The 21,968-nt window shown below is 38.9% G+C and overlaps 1 protein-coding gene across 1 annotated transcript; it reads left to right on the forward strand.

The window, feature by feature from the left end:
- The first annotated feature begins 8,052 nt into the window (after positions 1-8,052).
- Positions 8,053-20,257, forward strand: LOC131246604 (protein COFACTOR ASSEMBLY OF COMPLEX C SUBUNIT B CCB1, chloroplastic). Its single transcript, XM_058246897.1, has 4 exons — positions 8,053-8,377; positions 14,478-14,596; positions 18,936-19,088; positions 19,840-20,257. Exons 1-4 carry the CDS (start codon positions 8,081-8,083, stop codon positions 20,027-20,029), a joined length of 759 nt encoding a protein of 252 aa, XP_058102880.1. The 5' UTR covers positions 8,053-8,080; the 3' UTR covers positions 20,030-20,257.
- The last annotated feature ends 1,711 nt before the right edge of the window (positions 20,258-21,968 follow it).

Here is a 21,968-nt window from a genome sequence, read left to right on the forward strand (position 1 = left end):
TGAATGAATAATTAGACATGTATATTCCAGTAATGGTTAGGTGGACCGCTAGACTTGAATCATTCACCCTCGACTTTGTAAAGGTTTCATATCATGCAGACTATCAGATCTTGATGGCCCAATCTTTCACACAAACTATCATGCAGCCTGCACCACCTGTATCGTGTAGACATTCACTTAACATGTCTACTCCGTAAACTCATGTTAGGACATTAGGTTTTTTAAAAAAAAAAATTTAATTAATGTTAGGACATTAGTTTAAAATTTAAGCACCTAAACCATAATGAGAAACAGTGAGACGGGTCATCTACAGTTTTTTTTTTTTTTTTTTCTCTCTATGTAATATGTAGGTCTCATGTTTCCCTCCATCTCTCTTATGCCAATTTTCTCTCTGTTTTATGTATCCATCTCATCGCTCCATCATAACACATGCCACACCCCGAAGTGGATGATGACAGTATCCATGCATCATCCTACATGATCTGCCTTTAAGTAGCCACCAATGAAAATATGCTTTTATTGAACCATCATCCCCATCTAATAAATGGACCTAAAATCAGTAAAGTTGCACTAGTGTTGGCATGTCTTTTAGTATCCATTTGTTTGTCATTGATTAAAGGGTTAGGATTATCCAACCAGTGTGATTCTTGGACCATACCATTCACTATCTGACCAATCAAATGACTGGTTTTGATCTTGTCCATGTATAAAACATGTGCACAAATGAGGTGTACTACCTCTCACCTGGTTCTCTAGATTATTTTAGGTAGTGTTTGGTTGTTGATTCTTTTTATTTTTTAGATTTGCAATTTACAGTTTTTACGAAATCAAGTTTTACTTGGACTTTATTCCCCATGATTTTATTTCTCCATCTTTCCTTACAAAGAGAAGTAAAGCTAGCCTGGGTTTTTGGTTGGGGAATGAAAAACTCAAAAAATTAAAATATAATTTTAGACTTTTCCTAAGTTTTTTTAGAGATCAAGTGTATCAACTAAATAAAATTTAATCATTCTTCAAGAAACAAAAGCCACTTCGAACGTTACTCTTGAGATACTTATAGTTTACTAAGGGGTCATTTGATGGCCTGGATTTGGAGGTAAATAAGTGTATTTTAAATTCAAATAATTACTTTTTGCATTAGGCAGCCCTAGATTTGGGCGTAAGTGGAACCGGAGGCATTTGCAATACACACTTTTTGTATGTTTTGGAATCTTAATAAAATGTTGTAATTGGGGTGGAATGTGACCAAAATGCCTTTTTAAGATCCCTTTAAAAGCAAGAAGAGTTGCACATGTACAAAGGTGTCGATAGGCTACTAATTCGCTACATGCATTGCACACTTATGGTATCATAAAACAATTCAATTATTAACTACAACATTAAAATCACATCAATGGAATAAAATGAACCACCCAAACTTTGGCCATTTAAATAAATATTTAAAAAACGTCGATAAGTTGTTTGTGATCTTTACGTTGGTGACTCACTTGAGACTGAGGCTCGGACTTTCCTCAATTTTTTGCCAAAGAGTATATTTCAATGGGTTTATTATAACCATTCTATCAAATATCATGTCTGTATGCAAGTTTGGGATATTAAAGCTGATTTAGTTAATCAAATTCAAGTCCATGTAAATATACTATAAATTTCTAGTAATTTCAAATACAAGCCCCCAAAGGGAAGGTTTTTATTCCAATGCATTCCAATGGAACACAATTGAGGATTTAGACTCACCTTGATGCTAGTGTAATTGTAATTTATATTTCAATGCATTCCAAATATAAGCTTCCAAATAAGCCATAAGGTTCAAAGCCCCAGGTAATTTACCTGAATTGTTGATATTTCAGTTGCCAAATGTGTCATGCATTAACCAAAAACAAAAACAAAAAAAAAAAAAAAAAAACAAAACAAAAAACAACTCCTAATTTGGAAGATCCTAAGCATCGAATCTTTAATCTTCTTTGATTGGACATCTGTTGTTGATGTGTTTTCTTTCTTAACTGCCCACTCATAGGCCTTGCTTGGAGGTTCTTATCAACACTTATGTTTGTTTGTGTTTTTGCATTTTATATCATGTATCTTGTTTAAATTTTGTATCAAGGCATTGTTGCTAATTTATTTTAGCTCAAGTGATTTAAAAGTATATGGATTTTAAGTGTTATACTAGTATTTTATTAGGGCTATCAATGACTTAAGCCTTTGTTGTCTTTCGATCCGGATTTTGAACGGGTCAACCGGGCATGTCAACTTAGCCCTATTCCAAATTTTGAATTTGATTAGCTCAAGCTTGGGTTATTGATGATTCTAATAATTTTAATTTTTTATTATTTTGATAATAACTTATCACTTTATATTATTAGGAGTAGAAGGGAGAGTATTGGTCATACTAATTAAGATAACTTTAGGAAAACAAAGTCTACTCTTCCTTCATGATTAGATCCGTCTATGGTTGCCAAAATGTTAGCCAATGTGTTCGCCTCTTTGTACACATGAGCATCGTTTACTTATTCTTTCCCACGGTAGAGGGTCCTAGGCTCCGTGGTAAAATAGACTTTGTTTCAACACTGAGATCATGAGATTCAGTGCATGCGGGTGTGTGTGTGAGCGTGTGGGGTGGGTGTGTATAAAAAAGAAAAGGATAAAGATAACCGACGTAGAAAGCATTCTGACTAATAAGGTGGATATTTGTAATCCTGCTCAAACAAAATAACATAATTATTCTATCAAGATTAGGATAATTAAATCTGTTAAATTAAAAGAGTTTTTAAAAAATGAGATTTGAAAATTTTAGGAAAATTGGTTTTTTGTTTTTGTTAACCAACTTACCTTAATTGAGTTTAGTTTGTCTTATATTGAAAAACTATTAAGAAAATTGTAGCTTTATATTAAAACCCCTCACTAATTCTTGTATAAGAAATATAAGGCTATGTCCTAGGAACAAGTGGTGTGTCTTTGATCAAGTACTTTTGTTTTCTCTACTAGTGCATTATTCTTCTCATGCACAGAAAGACAGAGTCGTTGTACATACACCTTATAATTAATGAGCCCGAATGCGCCAATATATATTTATTACGCTGCTTGCAAGTCGCATGCACCTCAAGCCCTAATGGCTACCTACTTTTCTTATAGAAAGCTATCTCATCTCATTTGGAAAATTTATCTGAAAAATTGTCATTTTTCTAGTTTTTCCTCCGTGTTCTTTCGGGATAAATCAGTATGGGCATTCTTGAGTTCGTTTGATTGAGATCGAGAGTGCACCTAATCAACGCCATTCATCTTGGAAGAGTTGTTGTATTTTGAGGGCAGACTCGTTGAAACTCAGTACATTTGAAATATTCTTGTGGGAGTAAATCCATCTTTAAAACAACGAAAATAACGTACATCAATTCTCCCGATCCTTGTTTTATCTTTTAATTCAATTATTTTGGATTTTCTATTGTATCTTGATATTTTCAAACCAACAAAATAAACTCCCATGCAAGTTCTTGAAGTTCATTCATCTAAGCTCCGACTCTTGGTCTAGGTCTCAATATCAATATTCTTTTTAAGAAAAAAGTTAATAATTTTCTATTTTAAATCAATTTTATCTATCTCTATCTTCTCTAAAGTAAATAGAGGTACATAAAATAACTAATTTTATGTGGATTCTAAAATTTAAACTAGAGTTTTCGATCATTATTCTGTCATTGAAATTAAAGCTCTGTATAATTAACTTGGAACAAGGAATCAACTTGAACTTATTTTGGCTCCGTATAAAATCTCTCCCAATAATGACTTAAATGTTTTTAGAAATGGCTGCCTTTCTTTCAATGATCCAAATGACTTATATGATGGGCACCCATTTAAACGGAGGATATCCAAAAAGTAAAATATCTTATATGGGAATATATTTCACCTTTAATCTTAAGAGTTTCTTTGACTATAATAAATGGTAATTACCTGTTAGATAAGTAATAATTACTTACCAGAGAATTACCCTATCCTTTCCTACGCCTATGTTGACGGCTTAGCTTTTGACGTTAAAATCGAGGATGGTTGCCAAATATAATTAAGGTCCATTGTGATGTACGTGATGTATCAACACCGTTTATCCTATATGTATCAATTTAGGCCATGAACCCAAAAATAAGGCAAATTCAAAGCTCCAGTGGACCACACCACAGAAACAAGGAAATTGAATGTTTGCCGTATAAAAATTTATGTGGCCCGTAGAAGTTTTGGTAAGTGATATTTGTCTTTACCCCTTATTAATGTTTTTATGACCTCATGAATAGGTTAGATGACAAACAAACATTAATGTGCGCCCAATAAACAAAAAAACTTTTAACGGACATTTAAGGCCATGGTTTCTGTGATATGGGCTACTTGAGCATTGCATTTGTCTCAATTTTGGACTTAGGCCCTAAAATCTTGATAAAATAGATAGACGGTGTGGATATGTCATGCACATCACGTTGGGGTCCACAAATGCAAGTCAACTTTTCGGACCAATTTTTAAGAAGAAAATGCATTTGAAATTTCAAACAGGGGAAAAGGTAATAATAACCTTTTTCAAGGGTATTTCCCTCTTCCCTCCAAATCAAACAGGCCCTTGGGCGGTGGGATTAGAAGGGATTAGGTGGGATGGGATTCATCTCGTCCCGTGCCAATTCCACTCCATGTTTGGAAAGAATGGAAAAGCTTGGAATTACATTAAAGGAAATTGCATTGAGTCTCGTGCTAATTTCACTCAATGTTAACAAGTTGTGTAGGTCCCACCATGAAGTGTGGGCTATATCCACACCGTCCAGCCATTTATCGAGATTATTTTAAAGCATGGGCTAAAAAAAGGATAAATCTAAAGCTCAAGTGGACCCCACCATAGAAAGCAATGGGGATTGAATAATTACCGGTGAAAACTTCTTTGGGGCCACATAAGTTTTGGATCTACCTCATTTTTAGGCCCATGCCATTAAATGAGGTTAAAAAACAAATGAATAGTTTAGATATAACACACGTGTGTTATTCTCGTAATTTTAAATGATTGTGGGTATATCTACCACCGTATTATCAACAAAAGCATGACATTAATCTTATCCAATGGCAACGGGGGACAATCCCTGCCATGGGTAATAATTATGTTTTTAGAATCCCATCTCACCTAATCCCTTCTAATCCCACCGCCCAAACATCTTAAGAGTTTCTTTGACTATAATGCTTTCACATGGGGTGAGTCCCCAGCAGTTGTACATCCACTCGGTTCATTAATTTAATTTTATTTTTTTAACCTTATTTTAGGATATTAAGAGGACCACATCACAAGAAACAATGGTCATCGACCATTAAAAACTTCTTGTGTGCTACAAAAGCTTTTGACGTAGTCGATATTTGTGTTTTACCTTTATCCACAAGATATTTTAATGGTGGGTGATCAGTGACCACTTTTCCCCATGGTGTGGTCCACTTAGGGCTGAAAGTCGGGCAGGTTAGGTCGGGTTGGTGCTTAACCCTAGCATAACCCAAGGTTCCAATACCTCAACCCTAACTCAATCCAACCTACCTTGGGTTAGGAACTCTCAACCCAAGCCCAACTCAAGGGGGCTCGCTCGGGTTGGTCAGGTGGATACAAGCTAATATTTTTGTCATTACATTAATCTATAATACTTCAATACAGGTCTTATTTTTTGTATTTATAATTTTATTAATTTTATATATAGTTATTTATCATAAAGAACTTTATCTTTCTAAACAAATAAGCTAAAATACAGGACAACTACTTCTTTAAAAGTCATGTTGTGTGGTACATAATCTGTTTGGGAGAGAAAATATTCATATATCTTGTTAGCTTGAGTCATCATAAATGATGTGGGCCAATGAGATGTGGTGACATTGGAATTTAATGTGCCTTCAACATTGACAATCCGCACTCGATTATAATATATAAGTAACTTAGGTTTGGGTTAAGTCAGGCAACCCAAGTCTTCGACCCGAGCCCGACCTAAGTTTTATCATATTAGTGTTTGTATAACCTAAGCTTGGGATTGAACCCAACGCATCCTCTATAGCCCAACCCAATGTTGGGCGGGTCGGTCACTGGTAAGTCGGGTTGAACCAACTTTCAGGTCCACTTGAGATTTGTATTTGCTTCATTTTTGGGACGGAGGGGATACACAACACATGGCAGCAGATTGGCTGGTGTACCACACACCAGTTATATACCTACTGTAGGTACCTGTCGTGCAAAGATGAGCACCGACGCTCCTCATGCTTCGAGTTGTACGGACTGTTCAAAGGAGATCAAAGTTTTATGGGCCCCACAGTGATGTATCTATTATATCTACACCATATATTTTGAGAGATCATTTTCTAGCATTATCCAAAAAAACAAATCACATCCAAAGATCATATGGACTACACAATAAATAACAGTGGAGATAATGATTTTTACCATTGAAAAATTTATAGGGCCCACCATGATGTTTATTTTCCATTCAATCTGTTCGTAAGGTCACAAAAGGAAAAACAAATTTCATATTGATCCAAAACTTCTGTGACCCAAAAAGGATTTCAATGGTAGACGTTTAATCCCCCACTTCTTTTTGCAGTGTGGTCCACTTGATAGTTAGATCTATCTTATTTTTGGTCTCAAGCGTTAATATGAGCTCGTAAAATGGATGGACGGTCTGGATATAACACATACCTTGTGATCAGACCCACAAAACTTGCTGACGTTAATACAGCAGCTATGTAGCTGGTGTGAGGTACATCAGCCAAGCCGCTTCCCACAACACATACATCAAAGGTGGGCCCCACGGCCAGGGACTCTCCCACAAAGCTGTTACACTGCATTCACCTATTCCGCGCCCGCGAGGCCCATCGAATGATTGGTTTAGGTCATTGTAAAAGGGCCCCACTCCAACGGATCTCCATAAGAGGGCCCTCCACCGTACGTGCCAGATCTGGTCCATTATTAAAGTCCGCCAATGTGTTCCAACCGTCCATTTTCTTCCTACACACGTTGCCCGTCGAATGACCGGACTTCCCTGGAGGGTGTGCCCCACCTGATGAACGGATGGCAAAAGTAGAATTGTATGGCTACCCTCATTTCTTCTTGCGAAATTATCTTGTCCCGACGCAATGAAAGGACGAAAGACTTCCACGTCACTCCTCTACATCTGAAGAGGGTTTCCACATGAACCGCACAAGCGTACCTCGCGCTAGATACCTCCCGGGGTTAATTTTGCAGAACGAGAGGAATGTGGATAGATCTTTCATGAGATCCACACCGTCCATCAGGTACAATGACTCCTTATAGCCGTTGAAAAAAATCATGATAACACAAAACTCAGGTAGGCTACACCAGAGGAAATATCGGGGATGGAGCGCTGTCCGTTAGTTTATGTAGGGCCAACCGTGGAGTCTATATTCCATCCAATCCATTAATCTGATATGAATCATCAGAACGAAAGGATTTCCCATAAATCATAGTATTTCAAAACTCAGGTGAGCCATACCACGTGAACTGAGGGTTAAGTTATAATCATTTTGGAGTGGTCTACGTAAGTGTTGAATCAACCTAATTTTAGAATCAAGGCCAAATGTCAGTTTCTTAAATCTGATGGACGGCGTGGATTTTATTCAACTAAGTCATTTTTCTAATATTAGAGAAATTAACTCATTTATTTATCTAGCGCGATGCACGCAAACGTTTTCTCAAAAGGGCTTCTAGAATCCAGTGATAGTTTACAACGGTACACCTGCCAAAGTAAAAACATCCCGACTGTCCAAATAGCTCCCAATTTTGAACGAAGCATTACCCAAAAACTGTAAGATGATAATAACCATCTGATTTTCACTTGGAGTCAGGACCACTCAATGTTTAACTTTCGACCATCCATTTGATAGCCATCATAAAATGAACGGTCATGATATATATATATATATATATATATATATATACATATGCACAACCAACGATTCGGAAGGACTGGATGGTAGCACATACGGGTCGCATGTGAGACCACCAAACGGTGGTAAACGCACATCGAATCATATTCCACCCCAAAAGATAACGTTCTCCCTCTCCCTCCATCTCTCTCCAATGGCAGCAGCAAAGCTCATTTCTGCTCCTCTGATATCTTTCCCTTGTAAATTCAAAGGCAGCAGCTGTCAGCAGGAGCAATGGATTGGGCCGGGCCCAAGAATCCAAAAGCCCAAAAGGCTGGTGGGCCATCTCTCTCTCCAGGACCCCACCTTCGTGGAGACATCTACGCCGGCCATTTTCCATCTAGCAGAGAACGCGGGCTACTCATTGGCCAGCTATTACACTTCTCTAGGGCTTTTCGTCATCTCCGTTCCTGGCCTCTGGTCTCTCATCAAGCGCTCCGTTAAATCCAAGGTAACTACTGTCCTCACACGTGTGTAGCCTTCCTACCACTCGTGCCAATATGAAACGTGTGTGTGAGGCACGAGCTCTCCATCAGCTGGGCCAAACTGCTTGGGTCCTGAAGTCAGTCCGCTCCGTTCATCTGGTGTGCCACTGGGTACAAAATCAAATGGATTCTTTTCAAGAAAGGAATTTTTCCATATGGCTGCCTGCCTTTTGGGTTATGGACAAAAAAACGCTTTTAAAATGATTCCCTACTCCAAGTTCTGTTTGGTGTGAATATACAAGTTCTTATTGGTAACTAACTTACAGTTTACCCAGACACAAAACCAACTTACCTATAAGTGACCAACGGCTTACGTCCAAACAGGATTATCTGTAAGTTAACTTTCACATGTTAAATTATTGTAAGTTACTTACAATAACTTACAGCTTACATCCAAACAGGATTATATGTAAGTTACTTACAATAACTTACAGCTTACATCCAAACAGGCAAACAGGATTATATGTAAGTTACTTTCAACTGTAACTTACAATTACTTGTAGGTGTTGGACATAGGCCTATGGAGCCCAATATTGGGCAATCACTAGTGGGTGGGTCCTATGAGGTTTAGCCTCTGGTGTTTTAATATGTTTTTCTCTCGATCATTTGAAGTTGAATTACAAATTCAACTTTAAATGAAGATTTAGATAAGGAGATAAGGATAAGACCAGATAATCTATGGTGTCATCCAAACTCCCGGTCTTTTCCCTATAAATGGGAAGAGGTCCTCTTGTGAAAATCATCTCGAGAAACCACAAGAGTACAGAGAGAAAATAGAGAGATTAATATTGGCCATCTGGGCTGTCCCTTAAACGTTCCAAGTCGTAGATTGTAATCTAGGGCCGTCTATACCGTAGATTCAGAGGGGTGATTAGACCCATTTGCTCTAATAGTGATTAGGCGGACCGCTTGGCCTAAGTCGTTTATCATCGGCTTTTGTAAAGGTCTCATATCGTGTAGACTGTTGGATCCCGAGGGACCATTCTTCCGCGCCGATTTTCAGTAAGTTACTTACAAATTAAAGAACTTATAGGCATGCAAACACACCCTTAAACTATTTCCCAAAAATTGATTACCTATTACATATCACTGATTTGCCCCTTCCCATGGTAGACCATTGGCAAATGACGGTCCCGCCACTCCTTTTCAGTCATTATGTTAATTGCATGTAGCGAAGTCTCTGCACGAGGAGACATCAGGGTCCATGCATTTTGGTGGAGCCCACCAAAATGTTACCTTAGAACATTCTATGGTTTTATCTGTCCACAAATCAAATGGCTATGATCATTTGTTGCACACTGCTGTGGATCCCACTCAATAGAGGTGGACCACAATTCTCACATGCATGTTCTAACCCATCTGCATGCACCAACGAGTAGGGTTGGGCCCACAGAATCTGCATGTAAGATGGCCATAAGGGGTGGGCCACAGCAGGGAGAACTGTAGGCAATGGCTCAAAGGGTTTAGCCACAACAAGGAGAATTGTGGGCAATGGCTCAAAGTGGTGGGCCATAACAGGGAGAAATGTAGGAAACCTCAATACAAAGTTAGACAACAGGGATGGGCCATCATTGATTTTTTTGGGCCACTCATCTGATCAACGATATGGATCAAAATAGTCAAGGTTGAGGCATATCAATGAGTTGCATCTCTCTCTCTGCCAAACCGATGAGTCATGGATCATCCGATAGTGGTACTGTGCAACAGGGAGAGAATGAGAGGAGTTGAGAGGGAAATGAGAGAAGGATAAAATGGGCAAGAGATTGCCACACCATTCGATGGCAGTGTCACACAGATGGAGAGAAGGAGAGGGAGCGACTGTAATGGCAGAGGAGACTAATGGCAATGTGGCTTTTAATGGTAGTAAAAATGATAGGTAGGTTGGACTTTTACAGTAGTAATGAGGATAGGTAGTCGAAGATGAGGGTAATAACGATGGTGGGTCGACAAAGATGGAGGAGTAATGACAATATCGGTGATGGCAATTGAGGGTTACATTGTAATAAAAGGCAGATGGTGAAGATGTGAATGGCTTATGACCCTTCGTTCGCTTCGACCATAGGTGTGTCCCACCATGATGCTCGTGAGAAATCCACCTTATCCATCTATTTTGCCATCTCATTTTAAGGCATGAGCCAAAAAATGAGGTAGATCCAAAGCTCAACTAGGTCACAGGACAAGAAATAATGGGTATTGAACACCCATTGTTGAAACATTCATAGTGCCACATGATTTTTGTGAGAAACTTGCCCCGTTCATCAGTTTTGCCATCTCATTTTAGGGCATGGGCCCAAAAAAATGAGGAAGATCTAAAGCTAAAGTGAGCCACACGATAGGAAATAGTGGGGATTGAATGCCCAATGTTGAAACAGTCATAGGGCTACAGGAGTTTTGTAAGAAATCCACTCCATCTATCTATCTTGCCATCTCATTTTAGGGCATGAGCCAAAGAATGAGGTAGATCCGAAGCTCGAGTGGGCCCCACGATGTTTCATCAATGGGGTATGAACCAAAAACCTCTTGCTTTAAAACTATTTCCTAAAACCCGCCCATAGTTTTCACCGTTAGACATTAAACCACCTGCAATTAGTTACCTATACGAATGACTTCTTGTATTTTCATATGACGAAATTGCTTTGGCTTTACCGGAGTTAGTAACCCTTGCCCCTATGGAGTTAAAAGTCCACTAACCTTTCTAAATAGGCTCGCCACCTAAGATGTTTGATTGATTGATGTGCGACCCAAATCCCTAACCATAGGTGGGGCCCACCTTGATGTTTGTGCCAAATCCACCCGGCTCATCTTTTTTGCCAACTGATTTTAGGGCATGGGCCAAAAAATGCGGTAGATCCAAAGCTCAAGTGGGTCCCACAATGTCTCCAAGATGTTTCAATGGTAGTCATTCAATCCCACTGTTTCTTGTCATGTGGCCCACTTGAGCTTCGGATCTGCCTCATTTTTGGGTTCATGCCCTAAAATGACTTAGCAAAACAGATAGACCGGGTGGATTTCTCACAAAACTCTTATGGCCCCCACGAATGTTTCAATGGTGGGCATTCAATCCCTGCTGTTTCTTGTCGAATGACCCACTTGAGCTTTGGATCTGCCTCATTTTTTAGCCCATTCCTTAAATGAGATGGCAAAACAGATGGACATGGTGGATTTCTCACAAAACTCCTATGGCCCTACGAATGTTTCAACGGTGGGTGTTCAATCCCCCTTGTTTCCTATTGTGTGGCCCACTTGAGCTTTGGATTTGCCTCGTTTTTGGGCCCATGCCCTAAAATGAGATGGCAAAATAGATGGATAGGGTGGATTTCTCACAAGCATCATGGTGGGCTCCACTATGTATGAGCAACCCTCACTCCTGTCGAGTTAAAAGTCCACCAATCTCTCTGAATAGGCTCACCACCTAAGACATTCAATCGATTGATGTGCGATCCTAACCCTTGACTGTAGGTGTGGCTCACCTTGATGTTTGTGAGAGATCCACCTCATCCATATGTTTTGCTAGCTCATTTTAGGGCATGGGTCAAAAAATGAGGTAGATCCAAAGCTCAAGTGAGCCCCATGATGGCCCTAAGATGTTTCAACAGTGGGCATTCAACCCCACAATTTCTTGTCATGTGGTCCACTTGAGCTTTAGATTTGCCTCATTTTTTTGGCTCATGCCTTAAAGTGAGATGGCAAAACAAATGAATAAGGTGGATTTCTCACAAAACTCTTATGGCCTCACAAATGTTTCAACGGTGGGCGTTCAATCCTCACTGTTTCCTATCGTGTGGCCCACTTGAGCGTTGGTCTGCCTCATTTTTTGGGCCCATGCCCTAAAATGAGATGGTAGGACAGATGGACGAGGTGGATTTCTCACAAAACTCTTGTAGCCTCATGAATGTTTCAACAGTGGGCTTTCAATCCCCATTGTTTCCTGTCATGTAGCCCACTTGAGCTTTGAATCTGCCTCATTTTTTGGCCCATGCCCTAAAATGGGGTGGCAAAATAGATGGATGGGGTGAATTTCTTACAAACGTCATGGTGACCCCCAACTATGGTTGGACCGCATGATGTGTCACAAGCCATTGCCATCTTCACCATTCAGGACAATGTTGTTTGAACTTCGAAGCAACCTTCTAGTGGTATCTTTCTCCTAGCTTCTTTTGGAGTGAGTTAGAAGAAAATTTCCATCATTAGGTGTGCCAATGAAGGTGGGGGGTGATGATGAAGAGAAGTGTGTGTATGTGAATCCCAGGAAGACTCTCTTTTTTTTTTTCCTTTTTTTTTTGAGACAATCAAAGAGCGATATGAGATATATGTACTCCGATGGTTTGGGCATGTGCTAAGGAGACCAAGAACTGTGCAAGTTAGAAGGATTGAGTTGGTAGGAGTTGAAGGCTCTAAAAGGATAAGGGGAAAGCCCTAAAGGACATAGGTGGAGGTGGTAAGAAAAGACTTGATGATCTATTGTCTAATTGAAGCTATGGCCCTTGGTACAGGGAAATGGCAGAATAAAGTCATGTAGCCGGCCCCGGTTACATGGGATAAGGCTTAGAAGATGATGATGTACTCAGCATTCCCCACCAATAATAACCGGCATCATCATAGAAATAAAATCTGGGAAACATCAAGATTTGAGTATTGCTTCAAGGGAAGGAGTCAATAATGAACAACAACACTAATAACAATAACACTAACAATAATACTAATAATAAATTAATAATAAAGACTTCATTTGGGATGCCGATCCCAAACGCAGTCTCTTGATGATCAAGGTTAGTGATTGAAGTGTTTTTGAGGAGGTTTCTCTTAGATAAGCATGGATTTGGATGACGAGTTCCATGATCATACCTTGAAAGAGGATGTCTCTGATGGGGAATTGACGATTTTGCGTGTTTTAGCTTCTTGTGTTCGGATTCAGTAAGCCATTCTTCTACTATCCCATGTGAACTCTTCAAATCTTCTCTGCATTATCACTTGAATGAGGATAAGATGGATTTTCTTATTGAGGGGGTAGTTTGAGATGATTTGTAAAATCTGGATACACTGTGGAACGCCGATGTTAGATCTGATGTACAGCACAAAACTGCTTAACTTCTTCCTATGTACAATGTTAAGCGATCCTGGTATGCACAAGCACACACATTTCAGAAAGAGGATTTAGGGAAAAACAAAGATGTTCTACAATTAGAACCCTCTAACGAAGCAGAATGAATTGGTTACAAGACTACCACCATTGGGTATAGACACAGCCCCCATGTAAGTCTCTCTCTCTTTCTCTCTCTCTCTCTCTCTCTCTCTCTCTCTCTCTCTCTTCATTATCAATTAAAGCATGAAGAGAGTCTTAATGTTTGAAGTTTATTTGGCTTTATGGTGGTACTTTTGTGTGAACCTAAAGAAGCTTGCAAATGCTTTAATGGCAAATTTTGAAGTGTTATTCCTGAAAGTTGGCATGGGCCCATGTCGAACAATTCCAACCTGACAAGATTGAAGCTTCAAAGGCAAACATTGCATATGCCCACAAGTTTATTTTCTAATCGAAAAACGAGGAAATTGAATTTTTTGGTGAAAACTTGCATATCTTATATTGCAATTTGGAGTGTAGTATTCACATAAGTCACCATTGCTTAGTGTAGTGGCATTTTGGTATGTTTTCATTTGAGGAGATTTGAGGGTAGTTTTGGCATATCTCAAGTCATGCATTGGAAGTTATCGCATACATGTTTTCATTTTTGGAAGTTGTTTACATTTGGAGGATTTGTTTTGGAATTTGCAAATGTTGAAAAACAATATGCAGCATACATCTAACTTATTTTGCCATGATGTAGTTGTTCATTTCTGTGCATGCATTTCAAATTTGAATTTCATTTGTATAAATATCATGTCCGACTTATTTTTGAATTATTGCAAATATGGTATTTGTAATCGAGGAAGCCTTGTAGAGAAGAAAAGGTCGAACTTTTGTCTTCTTCAAGCTTTCTTTATTGATATGGAGTTTCCTATCCATGAAACTAATGATTGGAACAAAGATTTAATTTTTAAATTTCCCCCCCTCTTGGCTGCATTTCATAGATAGTGCAGAAGACGTTTGTAGGAGAAGAGAAGAAAACTCCAAATCAGGTGGCAGGAGAGATTCTCTCTTTCTTCACGCGCAATAATTTCGTGGTGTCAGATAGGGGAGAGACCATAACGTACACACCCTCCTATTCCTTTCCCTTTGCTTTTTGTTTCATTAATTTTTTTCTCGTAGCTCTAATTAGAACTTACACATGAAATCACATAAATCCACGCTAATTTTATTTCTCTTTTAATGTTTCTTTTCCATGGCACACATAAGGTTTGTTGATTCTAACCTATGCTCAGAATACACATATAGGAGAACATAAGGCTATTTTGCTTTTATAAAAGATCATGGAATAAGGAAATACATTTGTCTAGCCCAAATCCACCTCTACATGCAGCTACATCTGCCAACAGGTTCTATTTGTATTATGTCTGAGCTGTGTCTCGGATAGGAACCGCCATGTACATCGTCTAGCAGAAAACTCTGGCAGGACAGTCATTATTAGGTAGGCTGCACATCCGTGAAAACAATGACAATCTAAAGAAACTTGCATAATTTTCGCTCATGTGTGGCCTACTTAAAGAGTTGACCAGCCTCAGTTTTTGGCTGGATGTTCTACATGGTGTTTCCTACCTGAGACATGGCTCGGATGACATACACATGCAAGGTTGGCAAGCTAGCCACCTGTAGAGGTACACATGGATCGAGAAGCATGCATGACTGATGGGCCCTACTATGGATTGGGCACTGCCCGAAAATGAACACGAGTTAGGTGGACCCTATTGTAGATGGGATATAGACCAAAAGTCATACTGATCAGTCCATTACTAAGGAAATCAAAATGAGCATAAGTACAAGAAGAAAATACCAAAAACTGATACCCAACAAATGGGGAAAAAAACGGGGCATTGATTAACTTGTTCTGTAATAGGTCTAAATGTATATATTTTAACTGAAAAAAAAAAAAAAGGTCTTAGCATGATCCTACCATCAAGTATTTCTAACCCCAACTCTCAAGTTCTATAGATATAACAGTAATTTCAAAAACACCCCTTAAATCTTGTAACGATCCTATACCCTATTGGTAAACTCACCATAGCTCTCTCATTTTTGTTTGAGTCGTGTTATCTTGAGGAAACTGCCAAATTACCAATTTCAAGATGAACTAGGTCCAGTAACAAAACTGATGTACAGAATCAAAATCAGCCCAAATATGAGAAGAAAATAGCTGAAACCAAATGCTCGAGAAAGGAGGAAATTGTATGACATCACGTGTAGAATTAACACCACATTTCTAAAAGTGGGTTCTCAAGATATGCAAAAAAAAATCTTCCTGGTAATAGGTTTACATGTGTATATTTTCTATAAAAGAAAGAGAGGTTGCTCGAATGCATCCTGAAATATTGCAATAGGATACGTCAGGACTCTAGCTGTTGGATTTGTGTTTTTTTTTTTTCCCTTCCCAAACCATTTAGTTGTTAGGGCTTCCCCTGGATGGGGGAATACCCAGAAAAACTCTCGGGTTTAATATTTCAACCCTTTGATAAGACAAAGGTTATGGTGACTGTTCGTGTTCAAAACAAAAGAGCCGAATTATGAAAGGGTTGGAATAAATGCATTTGAGTGCTTTGTTTGTTGACATTCCACTAGACAAAGTGAGACTTGTCCTATAAACAGTTGGGATCATTGGAAGATGATCAGATTCAAAGGCTAAGGTTATCATATTGCAATATGTTGTGATGTATTCGAGCAAACCTCAAAGAAAGAAACCTTAATATGATCCATTACTTCTAATCAATTGACTTCTAATCCTAACTAACTATTTTAATCAAACTAACTATAATTACAAGATACTTATTAATCTTGTAACTGCATTGCAACCTATCATTAAATTGTCCATAACTCTCTCAAATCTTGTCTAAATCACTTAATCTTGGTGGTGTTGGAAAACTTGACTGGCTATCCAATGATACCAATTTTCTCTAGTTCAGATGTCATTTGATCCATGTCACCATCATCATGCATGCTTTCCTAACTCCAACATGTATCTTGTGGGCCCAAGGTCCGGCTTGCACCAACGATCCTAAGCATCTGATTAGTAAACATTTTCTTGTTGAATTTGGACTGTTAGTTAATTTTAATTATTAAATATTTGATTTTAATATCAAATTTTGTTTTGAAGAAACAATAATAACATCAAGGCAAAGGCCAAGAGTATCCTATACAAATAAATGGTCTCAAAACCCTCTCTCTCAATGAGCTCGTCCCCGACATCATTGGCTTCTCTAGTGACATCTTTAAAGGAGATTTTTAACCAGAGTAGATTTCCTGATTTCCGGTAAAGGTTTTGGATATCACTAATTCCATGGAGATCGGTGGAAATGGAAAAGGTTTTCCATTGATGTGACAGTTTGGGATGTTCGGATAACAAAGAAAGGGGGATTCCACAAAGTAATCATTGTACTTTTCCATAGTTTGGATTCTTTGACAGAAGAAATTTGGTGACCATTGTCTCACAAATAAGAGATTTCGACTTACTATGCAATTAAGATTCCATGTTTCAATTGTGCTGGTGGATATAATCATTGCCTAATCATTATCTTTTCTTTTCTTTTCCCTGGATACATGTATCCAAGCATGGCCTAAAGATATTGGAAGTTCTAAGGCTCGGAAAAATCATTGGAGGCCCAACTTATCCCTTCCTTTGAAACCACTTCAAACAAACCTTCTTTGAGGAAAACTGGAACTGATTCTAAGCCCCTATTGGGTGCCTTTTGCCCCCAACATGTTGGATCCTCTTACTTGACCGTGCTGGAAAACCTCTTTAAGATCACCCTTTGTTTCTAATAGCACCTAGTGCCAAACGGACCTGGGCCATCCAGCCAAGACTTGAAATTTTGTTTTGAAATCTTTGACAAGAGGCTTTTCCCAATTTCTCTTTTGAGCAGATTTTCTATCAACAACCACCTTCCAGTCTCTCAATAGATCTTTTGGCAACCACCCTTTGAACCATAGTTTGACAACCCAGTGGATCGGCCTGGGGCTTGGCCAAGTCAACTCAGCCCATTCACAAACTGGATGTCGGGTGGAGTTGCACACTGATCCATCCTGACTTTCCCAAGTCACCCACGAGTCCTTGACCCACCCAAGTACAAAACGACTTGCACAAGTCCAACTTAAAAAAATAAAAATAATTTAAAAAAAAAGCAGTAAAGTTGATGGATGTATCATGTAGAATCTGCCTCTAGCGGAGGTCAGAGCCCCACATGGTATTTGTGCTCCTGTCCTAACATGATCTGGTGCAACTGATGGACGGAGTGCATGTCACACACATAACGGTGGCCCTACCTAGATTTTGAATTTTCTATTTTATTTATTTATTTTATTATTATTATCATTTTTCAAATTTTTTAATAGATTTTTATTGAACTTTATGTTCCATTTATATACTAAACATATAATAAAAAGTTGATTTCTTGACCTGCTTGGTCAACCCACTGTATCCCAGGTCAACTCAACCTGGTGACAATCCAAGTCTGGGTTGGCAAACTATGCTTGGAACTACTTTCTCGCAAGGGCCACTTGATATTCCATCAACAAGCAAGGGGCAGGTGGCATATAAAGTCACTATTTAAAAAAAAAAAAAAATCTTCCAGATTTTTTCCCCTTCCTGGATTCTGAGATAGCACATTGTATAATTTGATTGGTGGCTTACCGTTTTACAATACAACATGATGTATTGTATCATTTCCCATCAAAGAGAAGTCTGTGTTGTAATCGGGTAAGCCACCAATCATGGTATATATTGTATGACACATGATATCTTAAAATCCGGAAAGGGGAAAAAATCTGATTTTTTTGAAGAGTGACTTTGTGCCATGTGCCCCTTGCTGATTGGTGGCTATCCTATTACAATACAACATGCTGTATCGTATCATTTCCCCTCCTTTTAATCCTCCATTTTGTGGCCATGGATAACATCGTTTATGATCTGTTGGATTTTTGGGCTGCGGGTGAGTTAGAATTTATAAGCAAATTGTCTGAATAAATGGAATAGTGAGATATCCAACAGGAAATTTCAATATTGGTGTCTCATATCAGGTTGGTGATAGAAAGTGTGCCCCACTTGTTTCTACTTTCTAGGATATACATTTCCTAGGAGATCATTTGAACAAGTGGGTCCCACTATTCATGGTAGGACAGCATTGAGATTCAGCAATGGGAAACTTTCAATATTAGCTCATCAATAGAAGAGAACCAAATTTCCTTGTAAGGCATTATTGCCCATGTAAGTGCACAGTGCACACATCATCATCACATTTTCTCTGTCCTCGTCGTCATCATCATCTAAGCTGTATCCCAACTAATTGGGGTCTACTATCACAGTTTCTACCTCAGTTATGTAATATTGATCTTTCAGATATACCTTCTCACTCCATTAAAAAATTCCACCACATTTCTTGAAGGTTTGAAGGCATGATGGTTCCAAGCAGAGGCCAAGCTGCATTACTCACATTCTGTACATGCATTAGTTTGGCCAGTGTCGCTCTCGTCCTTACAATAACTATTCCTGAAGGAGGCAACCGATGGTATTGGCTGACAATCTTAAGCCCATTGGCGTAAGTGAAGTTTTCAGCTTAAGTAATACCTTGACTTCATACAGGCAGAGATTCCTTATAAGATTTCTTGGGAAGAATGTGGGGCCCACCCACTAGCCCCGTATGCTTCCTGATAAATTCTGTCCAGCAGTTTTGGTACTTAAAAAATCTGATCTGTTTAGAATGAATTGTTTATTTACATAGCGTGGAGTGTATTACAATATAAAATTTTCAGCTTAATGAAGTAGTACCTTTACACTTCATTTGATGGTAGATTCCTGATGAAAATTTCATTGGGAAGCATGTGGGGCCCATGGGAGTGCACCCCTGCTGGCCCTCACATGCTTCCCAAGAAATTCTTTTAGCGCCTGTTTGGATTGGTGGAATCTTCTTTCCTACTGTGAGAAGAAATCACTTTCCTCGGATGTGACGCTTTCCATTGTTCATGAAAACAAAAGCAGCTGTGGAAATTGACTTCCATTTCCATGGTTTTAAGTTGGCTTCCATTTCCTCAAACTAACCTAAGATGTGGAGATTTCCACCTTTTTTGAGAAACAACTCTTGCTTTTTTACTGTTGACCTATCCCATTATAACATATTTAGGATTCTTTTCCTCAGATTTCCTCCAATGTGACATTTTCCTTTCAAAGTCTACCTTTTGAATTCCACCAATCCAAACACACCCTTAGTGATTTTGTTACTCAAGAATGTGAGTTCTTTGCAATGTGATGCTCTAAACAATTTTCAATGAACCGTTCATTGCATGATGCAGCGGAGCATACTACTGGAAAAGAGCTTCACGCAAGGAACAGATAAAAGTAAAGATGATGGTGGCCGATGATGGTAGCCTCTCAGAGATCGTTGTCCAAGGTGACGATGGACAAGTAGAAGAAATGAGGAAGGACCTTAAGCTTAGTGAGAAAGGAATGATATATGTTAAAGGCATTTTCGAGAGATCATGAAGCTTGCTTCTTTTTTTCGTGATTGAGCCAGTTCCTCAATCAGATGATGGTTTTCAATAGTCCCAGGTTCTTCTTACTATCGCGACAAGGAAATCTGTTATTCTTTCTTGAGAGGTTTGTTATTTTCAGAATTGAATCCATTGTATATTTAACAATTTTGAGATGCATTCCATTGTAAATCATCTCGTTGATCATGGGAATGGAATGTGAATTCAACCTTGTGATGTAGGCATAGTTCCAAAACCCAAAACCTCGACTTGAAATCTGCCTGGCTCAGGTCTTAACGTTGCTCGACTCAACCATATAATAATTAAATTAATTAATTGGAAACATATCTAATGTGCATTACTCTGCCACTTGAATGGCTAAGCGCAGCATTTGAAGTCTTAGCTTCCTACAGCACAAATTGCGGGTTCAATCTATGGAATAACAGCCTGACTCTTGTTAGTCACTAGGCCTGAATCTTTCGACTGAGATTGTGATAGCTCAATAGTCTTATCAATCATGCTAATTGGACCACATTATCTGGTGACTTGGCTGAGTTTCGAGTCGATTCAGTGAGTTTTTAGAACTATGGATGTAGGTGGAGATTGTTGGAAAATAGGTATGCCAATTGGCTGTCCGGGCAGGGTGGGTTTTAAGTAGCCTGATATTCTATCAGGCATAAAAGATAAAAATCAGGTCTGACTGCCTATTTCGGATTGGCCTTTAATTCGAGAACTGCACCGCCAATTGAAATCCTGAACGAAGCTGTCGGTAGGCTTGGGCTGATCCTTTAATAGAAATTTTGTAAAAGCTATGCTTGGGTCCTTCCCATGGGCCTTTATTACAGGACTGATCCTGACCTGTACATACCGGGCCTCAAACATTTATGGCAGACTTCAAAATCATTCCTGGGCACAACAGATTGTCTATATCGGCTGAGCCTGAACTGTATCAATGGCTTATTCAATGAGAAGTCCTTTTCCTTGGTTCTAGTGTGGGAAGGTGGCATCTCCTGGCATGGGTCATTTTTTTTTTTTAAATTTTAAAAATCCATTCTTGGTGGTAATAGAGATGGACAGTCTTTCTTGATCGGTTTAGGTTCAACGAGTCCATAGGAGAGTTGCCATTGGCATTCAAACAAAGCCTATATAAATGTCTATGAAGCTCTCCTTTAAGAGACTAGTGAAAATGGACAAGGAAAACCCAACAACCAGGGCAGTCAATGGACCATGCTAGGTTGGTTTGAGGCCAGGATTTTGAATGTGTTGGGTTAGACCTCTCCAGGTTATGAGTCTGATTCATTAACAACCCTATTGCAATTACCTAGGATAACCATGACAGTGCCATTAAGGCAGTTCCTAAGCAAGTTAGATATAAGGTGTTTCATCATGTTGAATTTGGAATGTCAATCCTCTTTGCATTCCACATGACGACGATGAATATCACATTGTTCATCAGATGTTGGAGTGATGTCATGCAACATGTGTTGATTCCCCTCCACAAACCGTACAATCTCCGCTGTCCAAAAGCTCGTCTGTATGGGATCACCCGACTCCATATGCTGTAATTGTACATGATCACAACCTCCTATCAGGGCTGGCAACTTGCCTTCTCCTTCTGAGGTACTTGAAATGAGAGAAGATGGTCTCTGTATCTCCCAAGTCACGACCACAAAATGTCAAATGGGTGTATTCTTACCAATCTAAGAAAAAGGGGAGGAATTTTGGATTCCTGGTAAGATAGAGAAAATTGGGCCCACCCCCACAAATTTCAAGGTAGCAGTTTTTTTTTTTTTTTTTTCCTAATAGTTTCTTGTAGAAAAATGGATATTTATGAAGCACATTTCTCCAAGCATTTGATGGATACAGCATTAGCCCAAGCAAATCTGGGGTCCTCTTACCCTCGTCGGGTGCAGATTATGTGACTGATGTGTGGATGAAGAGGCAATTTGTGC

The sequence above is a fragment of the Magnolia sinica genome, chromosome 5 (assembly GCF_029962835.1).
Source record: "Magnolia sinica isolate HGM2019 chromosome 5, MsV1, whole genome shotgun sequence".
In the NCBI taxonomy this organism is placed as follows: Eukaryota; Viridiplantae; Streptophyta; class Magnoliopsida; order Magnoliales; family Magnoliaceae; genus Magnolia; species Magnolia sinica.

Bases quoted from the DNA above. Each gene is read 5' to 3' on its own strand.
- LOC131246604 (XM_058246897.1), top strand. From the start codon at position 8,081: ATGGCAGCAGCAAAGCTCATTTCTGCTCCTCTGATATCTTTCCCTTGT. The intron at 8,378-14,477 runs GTAACTACTGTC...TGCATTTCATAG, and splicing joins AGCGCTCCGTTAAATCCAAG to ATAGTGCAGAAGACGTTTGT. The intron at 19,089-19,839 runs GTAAGTGAAGTT...TGCATGATGCAG, and splicing joins ACAATCTTAAGCCCATTGGC to CGGAGCATACTACTGGAAAA.